The sequence below is a fragment of the Macrobrachium rosenbergii genome, chromosome 12 (genome assembly GCF_040412425.1).
Source record: "Macrobrachium rosenbergii isolate ZJJX-2024 chromosome 12, ASM4041242v1, whole genome shotgun sequence".
NCBI classification, from domain to species: Eukaryota; Metazoa; Arthropoda; class Malacostraca; order Decapoda; family Palaemonidae; genus Macrobrachium; species Macrobrachium rosenbergii.
In genome coordinates, this window is record NC_089752.1 from 27,453,988 (window position 1) to 27,470,761 (window position 16,774).

General features: G+C 41.7%; 1 protein-coding gene and 1 non-coding gene across 3 annotated transcripts in view; both read right to left on the minus strand.

Moving 5' to 3' along the window:
* LOC136844459 (uncharacterized) overlaps window positions 1-16,774 on the minus strand; it is a 264,237-nt gene that overhangs the window by 167,992 nt on the left and 79,471 nt on the right. For both annotated transcript variants that reach the window (XM_067113714.1, XM_067113713.1), the window contains exon 4: window positions 13,524-14,341. In XM_067113714.1, the coding sequence (XP_066969815.1) occupies window positions 13,524-14,341 (818 nt within the window). The remainder of the gene's footprint in view (window positions 1-13,523; window positions 14,342-16,774) is intronic.
* On the minus strand, window positions 485-587 carry LOC136844536 (U6 spliceosomal RNA). The gene has a single exon (XR_010854920.1). It is a non-coding gene; the product is annotated as a U6 spliceosomal RNA (small nuclear RNA).

A 16,774-nucleotide genomic window follows, 5' to 3' on the forward strand; every position in this document is an offset into this window, starting at 1 on the left:
AAAAGGAAATTACCACCGATATACTGACAATATCATTACATTATATGAAAAATGTAATTTGACTATGATAGGTTACTGTTTTGTTTATAACTTCTAACTGTGGCGAACTTTTAAATAAAACTTTCTGAGAAGATAGTCAGGATATGTATGATGCCATATATAAAATATCCCAGAAAATTTTATTTCTTTTTTTCACAAACGCTCCCCTTAAGACAAAGACAACTGCGAGGGTGGAGAGAGAGGAGCCGACGGTTGAAAAGTCTCAGGAAACAGATCCCTAAAAAAAGCCAGAGTCTGATAATCAGAGGAAGAAGAAGACGAAAGAAGTTTCTCTTCATACAAAGGCTCTGACGAAAGAGGATGTTCTTCCGCAGCTGGAGGGTCTTGAGTGAGTGGTGAAAGTAGTTCCGATTCGCCCGACACGCAAGCGGGAACTCCCGCGAACGAAGAAGTCGTCAACTAGAATGCATGATAGTAAACATAAAAAAATGTGGAACGCTTCACGATTAGCGTGTCATCCTTGCGCAAGAGCCATGCTAATCTTCTCTGTATCGTTCCAATTAGTATATGTACTGTCTGAAGCAAGTACTGGCTAAATTAAGAAGGACATCAAATGTTGAAGCGGTAGTTGTGCGACATGATGAACAACTGGAGCGGTGTCAACACAAGACTTGAAGCTATACGTTAGCGAGCGCGGAGCGTCATGGCGTGACGCTGGAGAGGCTCCGTGGCAAGTACTAGAAGAGAGTCTCTTGCTGGCGTCTTCTGATGGCGTCATGTGCTGGCGCGCGCGAGCGTCAAGGTGAGGAGCGCGTGAAGCGTGAGAAGCGCACGAAGAGCAAGACGCGCTCCTGGCGCGAGACAAGAGAAAAGGCCAACACCACTGTTTCGGGAAGACGAATAGGAAGCCACTAAACACTCTCTCTAGAAGACAGACGCTCTGTAGGGTTCCCGAGGGCGGGAGACTTCAAGGTGAAAGTCTGTACCTCTTAACAGGCAGAACCGAATCTTGAAAGGTTCATGAGAGCATCCAGCTGTTGTTGCAAACCCAACAAAATCTTCCTGCGTTGGAGAAGCCACTCTCTCGGGAGAAGGGCTGAACCTGAGAGAAGGAAGGGGCGAGAGACGTATACTTCCTTCCACAGGGAAGAAGCTCTCCCCCTTGCCTTAGCGCGACAGGGGTCGAGTAGAGTGATCATTCGAAAAACACTTTATTCTCTTCTGCAGAGGAATATCCACGCAACTTTCTGGGGAAGAGTACAAACGTCTAGAGGAAGAGGACGTGAAGCGTCCCTCCTCTAAGCTTCTCTTAAGAGGGCGAGAGTCCAACCGAGAGCTCCAACCCCGTGGGGGGAGGACGTGTCGGAGGCTAGGAAGCAATCCTTCAGGATGCGTGCCTGAGCACGATCCCTGGCAGCCTGGGTAGCGTCATCAGGACCTGCCGTCCAAGGGACGCCAGATCGGTGGGAAGCCCTCAGAACCCTCATGCGGCTTCATCGACATGCCCCCTCCCTGGTCCTGGGAGTTCGACAGAGGTCCAGGCCTCAGAGGCATTATAGGGCCGATCTGACGCCCCCTCCACAACACTAGGGGCACTAGCACTAACACTATGCGTTTGAATTGCATTCACTTTAGTTTCAAGAGCACGCATTGACTCCACACAAGAGCCAGGGAATTACCTTCTGCAGCAACAAACTACAGGGTTAGTAATAAATTACAAAACAGGGTTACTAGTAGGAGAAAACCCTGACTGTCCAACTAAGGATGCACTCTAGAGGAAGATTTCCTCAGCCTATCACGCTCCAATTTAAGCATATAGGCTTCATATTTCTTCCACTCACCCTCAGACAATCCCACACATTCATTACCGATTATCATAGAGCATTGAACACCCTTACATATCATACATAAAGAGTGAGGAACTATCAAAGTCTTCGATAGCCTCACCTTACATTCACCCAAGCTACAGACTCGATAGCTAGAGGTAAGACATCTTAATTATAAGAAAAGTCAAAAGCAATATCAAAAACGGTCCACAAAGAGCGTATGCCAAGTCACAGATCCAGATAAAAATACCAAAAACAACCAAAATACTTAAGTGACAACAAATTTCGAAATCCAAAGGCGGAGGAACTGACAACAGGTGTTGACAGTCCGGCGACAGAGAAAATCTGAATAGAAAATGGGAATGGTTCTGATACCCCGCCTCCCAGCGGCGGGAATGGGTACTAACCACCTGACCCAGCCAATTTGTTTGTGCTCGAAATTTGAAATTCTGTCGGGAGGAGGAGAATACAGCATATATATATATCTGGCAGGTAAGTCTCATGAACAAACTTTAATTTATTATAAAAATGTCATTTTTATATAAGTAACTTACCAAACAATTACATAGCTGAACCCCACATTGATTGGAGGTGGGATGAATGGACATACAGTATACTACACCAAAAAAAACTCTGATATGGAGATGAATCTGGAATAGAACATTAACTAGCATCTTGAAATGCTTGTTGTATCCTTACCTAGTGAAGGAGCAACGGCAGATGGGTACTGCCTCTGGTCGTAGCTCTCTCGACCTGTAGCGAAGGCAGCAGAGCCAAGGGTCGCCTCTACTTGAGTGGGTGCTTTGCAACGTAGGAGGTTAATCGCAGGTTGTCAAAGCTAACAATCCCAAAGGGTCACATAAATATATGTGGATATGCCCTTGCCCTGGCCACAGTACAACAGAACAACAAAGACCAGATAAAATTAACCTACACCACATGAAATTTTAGCCCAAAACCATAAAATACAGATTGGTGACACTCACGACTCAGTGTCCACCAGACTTCCCAAGAAGTGCAACTATCCTTATTCAAGGAGAGTGGATAGAGGAAAAGAAGGCGTTCCTCCTATCCTTCATCCCCCAATACCATGCCCTGCGAAGAACTGACCTAAAGTACTGCACTGTTCGTACACCATTTCAATGTCTCGTAAGAAAAACATGACAAACACTGACTTGCACCTCCAAAATGTTGTTTGCAAAATTGAAGAGAGATACAGGTTACGTCTGAAAGCCAAAGATGTCGCCATGGCTCTTATTTCATGAGCCTTTACTTAACACAAGGGTAGTAAATCATCTTGAACTCCCGAATGTGCTTCCGAAATTATGGATCTTAAAAAGAATGATAATGCATTCTTGGACAAAGGACGGCTGAAGTTTTTCAAAAAACACCAAAGATTAGGGGCCGATCCATTAAGGTTTTTCGGTTCTCTCAAGGTATACTCTCAAAGCTCTTACAGGACAGAGGACTTTCTCTTGATCGGATGGGCCTAGTACTTCTGACAGGCTCTTGATTGCAAAGGAGCGAAGCCAAGGGTTAGCCGGGTCCTCATTCTTGGCCAAAAGATCAAAAATAGCGAGTATACCACACTGCCTTGTGAGAAACCTATCCTTTTATCAATGGCATGAAGTTTGCTGGCTCTCTTGGCTATAGCCAGTGCCATGAAGAATAATGTCTTCTTCGTAAGATTCCGAAGTGACGACGAATCCAAAGGTTCAAACGGTGATCCTGACAGCCAGTTGAGCACACATCCAAGTTCCAAGCGACTCCCGAGGGTTTAACTTGCTTACTAGTATTCAAATGTTTAATTAAATCACTGATGTCTTGGTTTAAGACAGGTCTTCTCCTTTATGTTTGAATACCAAACTTAACATCGCTCTGTAACCCTTGATGGTAGATGTGAGTCCTTTTGATGTTCTAAGATATAATAGAAAATCTGTAATTTGGGCTATAGACGTTGGAGAAGAGGAGATATTTCGCTCCCAGCACCACTTCAGAAAAACTGCCCACTTGGATTGGTAGACTGGAGAGGAAGATTGTCGCCTGCACTTAGCAATAGCCTCTGCAGCCTTTCTTGAAAATCCTTTTGCTCTGACAAGCTCCCTGACAGTCTGAAGTCTGTCAGTGCGAGAGTGGATAACCCTTGATGGTAATGGAGGAAGTGCGGCAGTTTGAGAAGACTTCTCTTCTGAGGAAGTAGCCTTGAAAAGTCCGTCAAAAGGCTCAACAGACTGGGAACCACTCCTTGTGTGGCCAAAAGGGAGCAACTAAGGACACTGACACGTTGTTGTGTGCACTGAACTTTCTTAACACCTCCCTCAACATGCTGAAGGGAGGGAAGGTGTAAAGGTCGAGGTTCGACCAGTACTGGAACATGGCATCTGTTGCCCATGCTTGCGGGTCCAGAGCCAGGGAACAATGCAATGGAAGACGATAGTTCCTTGATATCGCAAACAGGTCTATCGACGGCTTTCTCCACAGCTTCCACAGGTTGGTACACACCTGTGGACTGAGTGTCCATTCCGTCGGTAGGACCTGTTTGCCACGACTCAATTCGTCCTCAAGGACATTCATCTTGCCCTGAATGAAGCAAGTCACTAATTGGATCTTGTTGCTCCTTACCCAAAGAAGAAAATCCTTTGTCGCTTTGTAGAGCATAAAAGAATGGGTCCCTCCTTGATTCTTGATATAAGCCACGGCGGTCATGCCTGTCTGAATGAACCGCTACTGTCTTGTGGAAGGTTAGCGTTGCAAAGTGTTGAAGTGCCAGATGAATCGCTTTTAATTCCTTTACACTGATGTGGAGGTTTCTTTTGGTAGGCAACCATGTTCCTGAAACCTCCATGTCATTGAGAAGGGCTCCCCCACCCAGATCCGAAGCGTCTGAGTACAACGTTAGGTCAGGGTTCGTTGGAGCCAGAGACCTTCCTGCTGTGAATCTGTCTTCCGCTAGCCACCACCGGAGGTCCTCTTTTATTTGGGGAGTAATGTTGAAAATGAATGAGTCCGGGAATGACTTCCTTTTCCAATTGGCCTTGAGGTAATATTGCAGTGCTCTTGCATGTAGCCTGCCTAATGGAACAAACTTCTCTATGGAAGAGAGGGTTCCTAGAAGACTCATCCATGCGTTGACTGAGCAGGAGTGGCAAGTTACGAAGTCCTGGACCTTCCTGCGGCAAGTTAGTACCCTTTGTTGGGATGGAAAAGCCCGAAAACTCTGAGAGTCCATCACTATCCCCAAATATAGAATAGACTGCATCAGGACTAACTGTCACTTTTTTGAAATTAATTAAAAGGCCTAAATCTTGGGCGAGATGAAGAGTTTTCTGCAGGTCCTCCGTGCACTGAGATCTCGAGGGGGAGCGTAGGAGCCAATCGTCCAGGTACAGGGAGATGTTTATCCCCATAAGATGTAGCCATTTCACTAGGGGAGCGAGTACCCGGGTAAAAACTTGAGGGGTCGTGGAGAGTCCGAAGCAGAGTGCCCGAAACTGGAAGACACTGTCCTGGAACATGAATCTTAGATACTTCCTGGAGTTCAGGTGAATTGGAATGTGGAAGTAAGCATCTTGCATGTCGACCATAATCATCCAGTCTCTCTGATGGATGGCCAACAAAACCGACTGATTCGTCTCCATTTTGAACTTCTTTGTTTGAATGAAGAGGTTCAGGGCACTGACGTCCAGGACAGGTCTCCATCCTCCCAATGACTTGGAACCACGAAGAGGCGGTTGTAAAACCCCCCACCGTGTTTACATCCTCTCTCAGTCTACCGAGTAGGCTGTTAAGCTGATGGGAGAGGTTACTAAGGGAAGTTCTCCCTCAAAAGGATAGCATAGCCTCCTTTCAATAGTTTCAGCACCCACGGCTCCACATTCTTCTTTTTCCATTCTGTCTAGAAATGGGAAAGTGTTGCTCCCACTGGAACACGGAGGACAGACGTATCATTTTCTAAGTGTTGTCTTGTTAATGGGTTTCCTAGTTGGTCTGGAGGTTCGGAGGTTGGCTCTAGGTCGGGACTGGAAACGACCTCTAGAACCTCGAAAGGGTTGTTGCTGCAGGGGCGACAACATTCTAGTAGTTGTGCTTGTAGTAGCTCGTGCAGGGAACGTAGTTCTTTTGGTGGATTGAATGAAGAGGTCGAGTCGACTTCTTCTGTAGATCCACTGAAATCTGTCCCAAGGTGTCCTGCGGGAACAGACTATTCTTGTCCAGGGGTGCAAAGAGAAGCGAAGAACGTTCCAATGGGATGACTCCTTTTGCCATATATGAGCACCACAAATCTCGTTTCTTTAGGACTCCCATTGTGAAGATGGTTGCTAGCCCTAGTGCTCCATCTCTTACGGCTCTATCCGCACATCCTAACACTCCCAGTCAGTCCGATGCGAAGTTCTCTTTTTGGCTATGGCCCCCACGGTCCAATCTAGAAAACTAAAGATCTCGAAGACTTTAAATATATCTTTACGAAGATGGTCTAAATTCCGAGGCTGTGAAGAGAATTCTGGCCGATGAGAAAGCAGAGTGAGGAGAGGCATCTAAGATACTGGAGAAATCCCCTTGAGAGGAGGCAGAAACTCCCAAGGACGGAGCTTCTCCAGTTGCATAAGACAGATGCTTCTGCCTTATCAAACTAGAGGGAGGCAAACAGAAAAATGCCTTCCCGATTTCCCTCTTCTCTGCTAGCCAGGCACCCATGTGGCCGAAAGCTTTCTTCGACGACGAAGACAATACCATACGTGGCAGTCTGGCGGTACCTGGTGGTTGTCACATCAAGTAGGCCAAACCCAGCGATAATGGAACTACTGGAGAGAAGAGCGACAGGTAGCAGACCAGGAAAAACCTGAGCAGTGCCGAGTAATGAGAGGCAGGTTGCTCCTCTTCTGCAGGTTCCTCGATGGACAAAGCGGGTGATCCTGGGGGTTCCACTGTGTTTTGCACTACTAGAGTTGGTTTTTGAAGAAGGCTCAACACTTTATCAAGCCGAAGTTGAAGCGGTGCCAACGAGGGATCTTGAGTAACAGACAGAAATTCTCTTGCGGCATCCGATACTGGAAATTCTACTTGTGGGGTCACAGAGAAATTACAAGTGGGGTGGACTTCAAGAGACGCACCCCCAGCGACTGGACGCACGGACGTTGAGTGCCCACCCGCTGTTGAAGCAGACATTGACTCCTTGGAAGCGACTGCGTTGTCCGCGGACACTTGGTGCCCTGAGGATGGGCGCTCGGCGATCTGATGTTCCCACTCCGAGCGGTCAAACACAGGCTCTTCTAACTCGGAATCTGGGTGCTCACGAACAGGCAAGGTGAAAACTGCGAGCTCATGCGATGGGCGCTTGGACATTGGGCACTATAGAGATGAAAGCTCTGATGCTGAACAATCTACGAGTTGGCTCTTACGCACACCACTAACGTACACTGGGCGCTTGTACTCTTGGTGCCTATGAGCTGAACTGGCACACACTCATTTGGGGTCGGAATGCATTTTCGCACCTGAATGGGAGCGAGAATCTCTTGCTGGCAACTCCAAAAAACTACAAGAAGGGAGAGGGCTACCTTCTCTCTCTACAGCTCGCTTACGAGACGGGGGCGAGTCTGAATCCACTCAAGTGCCCAGCCTTTTCAATGGCCTAGAAACATTGGCAAAATGGTCACTGCGTTTCTTAGATACGGGAGAATCTGAATCACTCGAAGATAGGGCATGCGCATTCATTCGAACTCCTTTCCAACGGTGTTCTTCCGCAGCCTGGGATTGGTGGACAACAGACTAGGATGAGGCAACGTCTGCTTATGGGCAAACCCCACTGACCTCCCTTGGACTGCCAGTTTGCTTTCTCCCATGTTGGCAAGGGGAGTTTAGCAGGGACCTTGGTCTAGGAGCATTGGTGCTATCCACTGACACTTCACTTGACACCACACTATTAAATTTGTTCATTAGGACCTTCACAGAGTTCCCAATCTGGAAAACAGTAATGACAAGTATATTAAATTTTTTATCTACCCGTGCTTCTAAGCTGGAAATGGCATTGGGTTCAGCAGAATGAGAGCTAGGTGATGAAGTGACAGGAAAAGCTGGAGGACTGGAAATGGGAGAAAAAGCTGTCACCGGCATTGAAGGGATAGGCATAACATCAATATCAACTCCTGGAGAATGACCTACACTAGTGGAAGCCTTAGCTTTGGCCCTAGCTGTAGCTTTTCTAATTTGGTCACGCTGGAATTTGTCTAAGTCTTCCATTTACTCTTCTCCCAGTCTTTACATTTGTCACAATTCAATTCCGGAGAACAAATTTGTTCCCTACAAGTACAACAAATGGTATGCGAGCCATATTTTGCAGACGTGAGTCTAGTTTTGCAGCCTCTGCTGCAGTACCTAATGCTAGACAAACTAGAGTCAGATACATTGGCCAAAATGCCAATTAGACAAGTAACAATCAAAGAAATAATCCAAATTCGAGCTAAGCTAAATAGCTGCGCTACCAAAAGCACAGAGTACTTCACCAAGGACGATCTCCGACCATCCAGCGAAAACGAAACAAGTGTTCAGTCATTAACCGACAGATACAAATTGAGCTCTTTAGCTACATTGTACCTATTCTTCTCGGATGGTGGGTGGGGCAGTATACCTACACCCAAAACAAAAGAGCGCCACCGCAAATTTCAAATTTTGAGCTGCCGCATAAAGTACAAACTATAGCTATTATATTATTTGGTAAGTTACTTATATAAAAATAATGATGCTTCCAAAATTACATATATACAAAACTGGTGAAACATCTAAAAATACATTACAAAAAAATAAAACGTATCATACTGGCTAACTACTGCTGAGTGAAGCATATGGAAAAGATTAATTTTCCTTTTTCTTCCCACTTGTGTAATGCTTTGGGCTACAAATGCCTTAGCAATGTGTAAAATATGGTCAAAAGCTTTGGTCTTAGCGATGTGTACAAAATAGCCTAACTCTGACTTTTAGGATATGTTTGAAAGCTCTTGGGATTGAGATAAGCAACAGAACCCATGACTCTACTCCTCAGGTACTCATTACGACTCATCCGTCTGATAATTCGACCTTTAGACGACTCCAGGTTGCCAAGGGTGGTTCAATGTCCTTAGCAGAACTAGCAGCTCATCTGGACATAATATCATTAGTTACCAATGAGCTTAAGGGCAAGCTTTACCTCCTCCTGATGTCTATCTCTTTCTCTCATTAGAGAATTTTCTCTATATCTGTCAAGTGCTCAGACTTTGATCATCGCTGATAAAAATCCCCTCCATCTAATTCTCTATCAAGTTTACTGATGTGGTTTCACTGGTGAAGAGAACAACATTCAACGTACGTCTTAAGGAGATCCAAATTATAACTAATGATGATAAAGACTTCCCTAATTCCCTAAACCACAACAAGATGAGACTTCCTTTGATAAAGCATTGTGCTGCATTTGCAATATTATAAACCAACTAGGAGATATATGCAGACTTGTGGGTCACAATAACCTTCTCTGAGGACAAGCCCCCACTGGCCTTCGAGCCAATCTAACTTGGCATCTGTGTGAGAAACTTGCAAAAACTCCCTGTACAAGACAATGAAAAATGATCTTTGTGGTCTCTACAGTTAGATTATTTGTGTCCACAAGGCTTCATGGGGTTTGAGACCTATCATCAACCTAAGCCCTCTGAATAAGTACAGTCATACCCTGAACTTATGAAAGGTTACTTTCCAGACCCCCTCACGCAAGGCAAATTTCCACATAAGTTCGGCACGGTCTCAAAAAATGCTAATAAATGCTTATTTCTAGAATTCAAATACTAAATATGACCCTCATCATACTCCCAAAGTATTAAACTAACTTTTTATTGAAATTAAAGTTACTGAAATTTCACTTAAAAGTTAGCTTAATATATTACCCTTAAAAAAAGAAATAAATGGTTGACATAAAAATATAGAAGTGTGTGAAGATTAGTATACTATTTCTCTCTCTCCCCATTCCACCGATCTATTTTTAGAAGTTCTCTCAACCTCATTTTTAAAAACTTCTTTATTCTGTCTCTTTCTCTTTGCTCTGAAATGTTCTATGTCTCTATGTATGTTTTAGAACGGCCCATTTACAGTTTGTAGACGGTACAAGCAAAACTAGATCAATTTAAAATTATCTACTGTACAAGTAAAGACATACAGAGAAACAGTAATACATAGGTTGTGCTAACTACGAATGAGAGAGAGAGAGAGAGAGAGAGAGAGAGAGAGAGAGAAGAGAGAGAGAGAGAGAGAGAGAGAGAGAGAGAGAGAGAGAGAGAGAGAGATAAGTTAAGTAAATCTTAGTTTAACCATGCCACTGAGCTGATTAACAGCTCTCCTAGGGCTGGCTGGCCGAAGGATTAGATTTATTTTACGTGGCTAAGAACCAATTGGTAACCTAGCAATACTTGTCCTTACTTAAGAGAGTGATATTTTTTATGAATTATTATGGACAGAGAGAGAGAGAGAGAGAGAGAGAGAGAGAGAGAGAGAGAGAGAGAGAGAGAGAGAGAGAGAGAGAGATTACATAAGAAACCTTTGACCAACTAATCAGCACCACTACCCCTTCTTGCCATGTTAAACTGACTTGTCTGACAGATTTGCCTTCAAGCTTCTTCACAAAAGCTGTGGGAAAGATATTTGTTTGTTTAAGATACGTATCACATACGAATTTTGTAATTACAGTTTTATTATTAGTATCATCATTATTATTATTATTATTATTATTATTATTATTTAATCTTATTAATATTTGAAAATTAGTTCTTATTATTAGGTAAAAATGTATTTATCATACAAAACAAATAAACATATACATGTACCATAAAAATTCTCTAATCTCAGTGAGAGAGAGAGAGAGAGAGAGAAAATTACTACTTATATTAGTTAATGTTATTTAATTTACACATAAAACCTTGAAAACTTATGAATTCCAAAAAATTAAACATACAGTAAACACTTTTGCAGGGTTTATCAGTATTTACAAATGTTCACATTTCTGTGAAAAACTCATATGTGAAAATTAGTTAGGTGTCAATGAAAAGTTTGTGTGTCTGTGAATTTGCACAACTGGAATCGCGCAAGTTCAGGGTATTACTATACCTCCAGTTATGCCCTATTTCAGGCCTCAGTTAACAGACCTTACAGAAAATTCCTCTAGTTCTTGTGGCATGGCAATTCTTTGAAGCCAGACCTTGGGCTGGCAAAAGCCCTTCAAGCATATGTGCTAGCCCCAATTGTGATTGGGGCCCATGAGCAAGACATCAGGTTACTGTGGTGTCTTAATAACTGGCAAGTCATCATGTCTACAGCTTCGGAACTGCACAGTTACACCAAATACTTCCTCAACTAGAGCAAAAGAAGCAGAACACTCCATTGTAGGAACACTGCTGCCTAAATCTAACTCACTGATTAACAGACCAATTATGCAAAACTTACAAGTGAGAGCAGGTGAGCAAGACTGGCTCCTTATGAAGGACTGCAAATTAGGGGTCTTCCTCCATGGACATAAAAGTACTACAGGACTTTCAATCCCAACCAACCAGGTAGGTTAAGGTATAATCAACAAAATTATAATGGTAAATGCCCCCCCCCCCAAAAAAAAAACACTGCACTCACTACTGAGTCATATAAATAAAATTACTTAAGATGAAATCATGTAATAAGATGAGAGAAAAATGGAGAGTAATAAGATGAGAGAAAAATGGAGAGAAGTGAAAATAAAGGTAATTGTTAATGTGGCAGGGGCAAAACGAAGTAAATATCACTGGGCAACATTGCTATGAAAACTAGAAACCCCAATAAAATCAAGGCAATGGTAAAAGTTATGTTAATGTGTTATTATACTTAGAAAAATGAAAATTCCCAAACTAAAGTTATATGAAAAAATACAAAACTGAATGAAAATGGCAGTATGAAAAACAATGAGTTATTCAAAATGCTGAAATTAGATGACAAAAATGTGAAAACTGCAAAAATTTTAAATATAGGAGCAGTAAGCTACTTAAAGTCACAACACAGCATAATTATGCTGCCGTAAAAGACTGGTTTGTATTATAAACCAATTTTGTAAAAAAAAAAATAAAAAAGGTATTTCCCATTGTTTCTTTCTTTCTTCCTCTTTTTCTCCTGTCTGAAAATTAAATGACTTAATTCATCAAATGTGCTCATGCTAAGGGCTGAACTTACATATAAAAATAGTACTGTATTAAAGCGAAAACTAAACCTACATATAATTTTTGATTTCTTAGCAAGCACTGTACTGACTGACATTAGTCATTAGATTCCTAAACCTTTCCTGGGAAGATCATAGTATGTTTTGCAGCAGAGTAAAGCTCTAGGATGAGAAACTTTCTTCTTAAACAAAAGATCATTATTACTGTAGTTCCGACTGGCCAATGAAGAATTAGGCGAATTTATTTCTGGTGGTAGAAATTAATTTCTCGTTATAATGTGGTTTGGATTCCACATAAACTGTAGGTCCCGTTGCTAAGTAACCAATTGGTTCTTAGCCAAGTAAAATAAATCTAATCCTTCGGGCCAGCCCTAGGAGAGCTGTTAATCAGCTCAATGGTCTGGTTAAACTAAGGTATATTTTTTTTTCTTCAACAAAGGCCCTGAGTTGCATTTCTAAACTCTCAAGGAGGTTGCCTGAAAAACTTGTTCTCAAATGAGGTAAAATATACTGAGAAGTTATCAGTTATGAAGAGGCCAAAGAGAACTGATAACAGGCAACCAAAAGGAGCAATAACGAACCTTGGTGCTAACTACAGTATGTCATGTAAGGCACCCTGTAAGTGGTACCAAAAAACAAGGTTCAAACATAATTCAATGGATATTACATAACTTTAGTGAAGTCTATGCACGGGAGCAAATTTCTCCATATTGAATCAATAACTATAAAACAACTGGGCATAGATAAAGTGTATGGCCAACAATTTCAAAGAAAACAGAATTACTGATGAAATACAGAGACCAAATAATTCCAATCACCAACATATTATGCTGAATTCAACTTACTCTACTGCATATCATTATGTAATTCAGGGCATCTTTTTAGGCACAAAAACACAAACAGAAATGGCCAAGTACTTGGAATAACATATACCTTTAGTAAAGTAGTGTAATATATTATATATATGAAGAATACAGTACTGTACCATATTTAACAATATATACTCCCATAAACATGTTCTCATCTTATGGAAGGACGAAGTTCATTAACCTGTATTATACAGTATAAAGTGATTTATGTCAGCCAAACATGAATCTCTAAAACTTGGAATAGTAAATTGGACTGAATACAAAAGTCTCTAAAATAAACATTAGCTATGAAATCTTTTTCTGTCACACTTATATGGTGTTAATTTCTACATAAATCTACCACAACACTGAACCTCACCTATCATCAACCAACCATTTCAAAATTTAACAATGTGGCTTTTCCTTATTCCTCAAGAACAAACCCCATTTTACGTACAATATATGAGCTTTCACCTGAAACTATGTGTACTCAGTACCATTAATAAAATTAACAAGAGAGTTGGATATAAAATTACTATAAAAGTTTTAGTCTTTCTTCCAAGATATTTGTATGTAACTTGCCTAGCTGACCCCAGTCTGTCTAAAAATCAGGAAAACTTAAGATAAAAAAATCAACATAATAATGAAAAAACATACCAACTAAGGATTCAGGATCCGCTCCATCTAAAAGAGGATACAGACCCCAACTGGCTGGCCGCGCTCTTGTGGTACTACGGTTTCCATGCTTCCGTTCTCGACGTACGACTTCTGGATGCACAACTCCTATAAGACCCTCATTCTTCTTATTTTGTGATGTTTCCTGACCCTTACCTCGTCCTCCATAGTCCAGGGTACCAGGCTGTCTTTTAGGGGACTTTAACCTATCAGTTTTCTGCCTTAGTGATTCTCTGAAACTTCCACTTCGACTTCTCTGTCCATCTTGTGAACTTTTCTGAGAGCTAATACTACTGGCTCCTCTGACAGGAATGCCAGAACGAGGTCTTAACTTTGTCTCTTCCATTTTCTGTTGTACGGTGGTTTCTTCTTCCCTCTGTATTTTTATTTCCTGGAAATCTTCTAAAGTCCCCTCAAGAAATATCATTGTTACAACTACGGTGCCAATCACATCTGCTGAAGAATCAACTATACGGCACTCATGAACGTAATCTCCACGTGAATTTAGCTTTAAATCTGGAAGCATGAAGCTTCCAATCACATCCCCATCCTGCCATCCTTTCTTCAGCCTTAATTGCCGGCGCAAAACTGTTTGTCTGGGGGATTCACCCAATTTCCTTGGGCTTTGAATCAACTGGGTCAGGTTTTCCTTTTCTTCATGATCTGCTTCATCATTACCACCACCTCCTATTTTCAGACTGACATTTAGGCTTCCAGCATCACACAGGTACTGCCGAAAAGATTTTGGGCCACAGGTAACATAAAATGTTATTCTGGATTCACTCTTCCCAGGAGGTAACCTACAAAACAGAACAAAGCACAAAAGTGAAACAACAGTGCATTGCAGTACAAAACAAACACTACAAAAATCTTGAATTTTTGATAGGGAATACAGAAATGAACTAAACTATGATGCTGGATACCTTACTGGGAACATGAGCATGATTAGCAATGCTTTTATGAAATGGATTTAACTGTTACTATACTATATTTTTATGCTTTAAACTTTTACTGCTATTGTACTGTTTTCACACTTTGAACTCAACTGATACCATATTAAAATACTATAACATGTTTGGAGTTAACATACTAACTGGTATAATAAATTATTTACTTGATAAAAAAAACACTGCATTAACAAATTTAAAAATACACTACAAACCTACAAGAGGGGAACACAATTCAATATAAGCACCGAGATACGGACAGTGGTATATTGTACTTCCGGATTTATCGGTGCGAAATGGAAATATCGATCAGAGGGTTTTCACCAACGGTTCGAGCCTAGGCTAATTTCATTCATTCTCATTATTATTTTACTAAAATATTTTCCATGTTTATTGGACAGATAGGTGAAATTTGATACTGTTACTGTTTCTTTATTAATTTGCATTGCTTTCAACTCTAACAATTATGCTAAAGCTTTTACTCTCCTGCAGTTTATATTAATAATACTTTTATCTTACTTTCTGGATACTGTTTGTTTACATAAATATCTGCTTTCTAGCAAAAAAGAAAATGGAATGATGCTATGAGAGAAAATGACTATGTCTATGTATACGGGTAACTTGATTAGTTGTCACACTTTTGTAAGGCATTTATTTCATTTGTATTATATAGACATTTTGCTGTATTCACATTAACATTCTACTGCTGATCATATTTGTATAATTGGGGACCTTAATTCTCACATCAAAGATATTACACATATCAAACAAATAAAAGATCAAGATGGGGTAGTACTTAGAAAGGAGGAAGACTTTGTGAAGAGATGGAAAGAATATTTCGAACAGCTGTTAAATGAAGAAAATAATAGACTAATAAGAGGGGATGGGCAGGTGAACATTGGCATGGTGATGAGGTTCTCTAAGCAAGAGGTGCTGGATGCCCTGAAGAAGATGAAGAATGGGAAGGCAACCGGACCAGACATGATACCTGTGGAGGCATGGAAGGCATTAGGGGATGAAGGAGTGGATATACTTTACGATCTTATGATAAAGATCCTTGAGCAGGAAAAGATACCAAATGAGGGACATGGGAGTATACTGATCCCAATTTTCAAAGGGAGGGGAGATGTCCAAGAGTGTGGTAATTATAGGGGTATGAAACTAATGTCCCACACTTTGAAGATACTGGAAAGGATGATAGATGCCAGACTAAGAGAAGAAGTAGAAATAGGTAAAGAGCAGATGGGATTTATGAAGGGAAGGGGAACAATAGATGGTATATTTTGTCTGACACAACTAATGGAGAAATTCGGGAAAAAATAAAGGGACCTACATATGGTATTCATTGACCTTGAAAAGGCTTATGACCGAGTCCCCAGACAAGAGGTATGGAAGGAGCCTGAGGGAGAGGATGGTGCCAGAGAAGTACGTGCGACTGATACAGGAGATGTACCGGAGTGTATTTACCAGAGTGAGGAGCAGTGTTGGGGAGACGGAGGGTTTTGAGGTGAGAGTAGGATTACACCAGGGGTCGGCTCTTAGCCCATTTATTTTTAACATAGTGATGGACGTTATCATAGAGGAAGTAAGGGAGGCAGTACTGTGGAACATATTGTATGCGGATGATATTGTCCTGGGTGCAGAGAGCAGGGAAGATCTGGAAATGAAACTGGAAAGATGGAGACAAGTACTGGAGGACAGAGGAATGAGAATAAGTAGATCTAAGACAGAATATATGTGTACCACCAATGATGGGGGTGATAGGGAAAGTATTCAGCTTGGGGGAGAACCAACAAAGAGAGTTGAAAATTTTAAGTATTTGGGATCCTTTGTTAATGCTGGAGGACGTATGGAAGAAGAAGTAAAACATCGGGTACAAGCAGGCTGGAACAACTGGAGAGCTGCCTCCGGAGTTCTTTGTGACAAAAGAGTACCGTGGGGAATCCCATTTGTTAATGGAAGGTTAAAAGGAAAATTTCATAAGACGGTGGTAAGAACAGCAATGATGTATGGCACGGAAACAGCAAGCTTGAGAAAGACAGAGGAGAAGAAGATGGATGTGGCAGAAATGAGAATGCTTAGGTGGATGGCTGGGGTGACGAGAGAGGATAAGATCCGAAATGATTACATTAGGAGTCGACTAAGGTGGTGGAAATATCAAAGAAAGTGCAGGAGGGGAGACTGAGATGGTATGGACACCTGTTGAGGAGAGATGAGGACCACGCTGGTAGACATACTATGGGGATGGAGGTCCAGGGAAGAAGAAGAAGAGGGAGACCAAGAAAG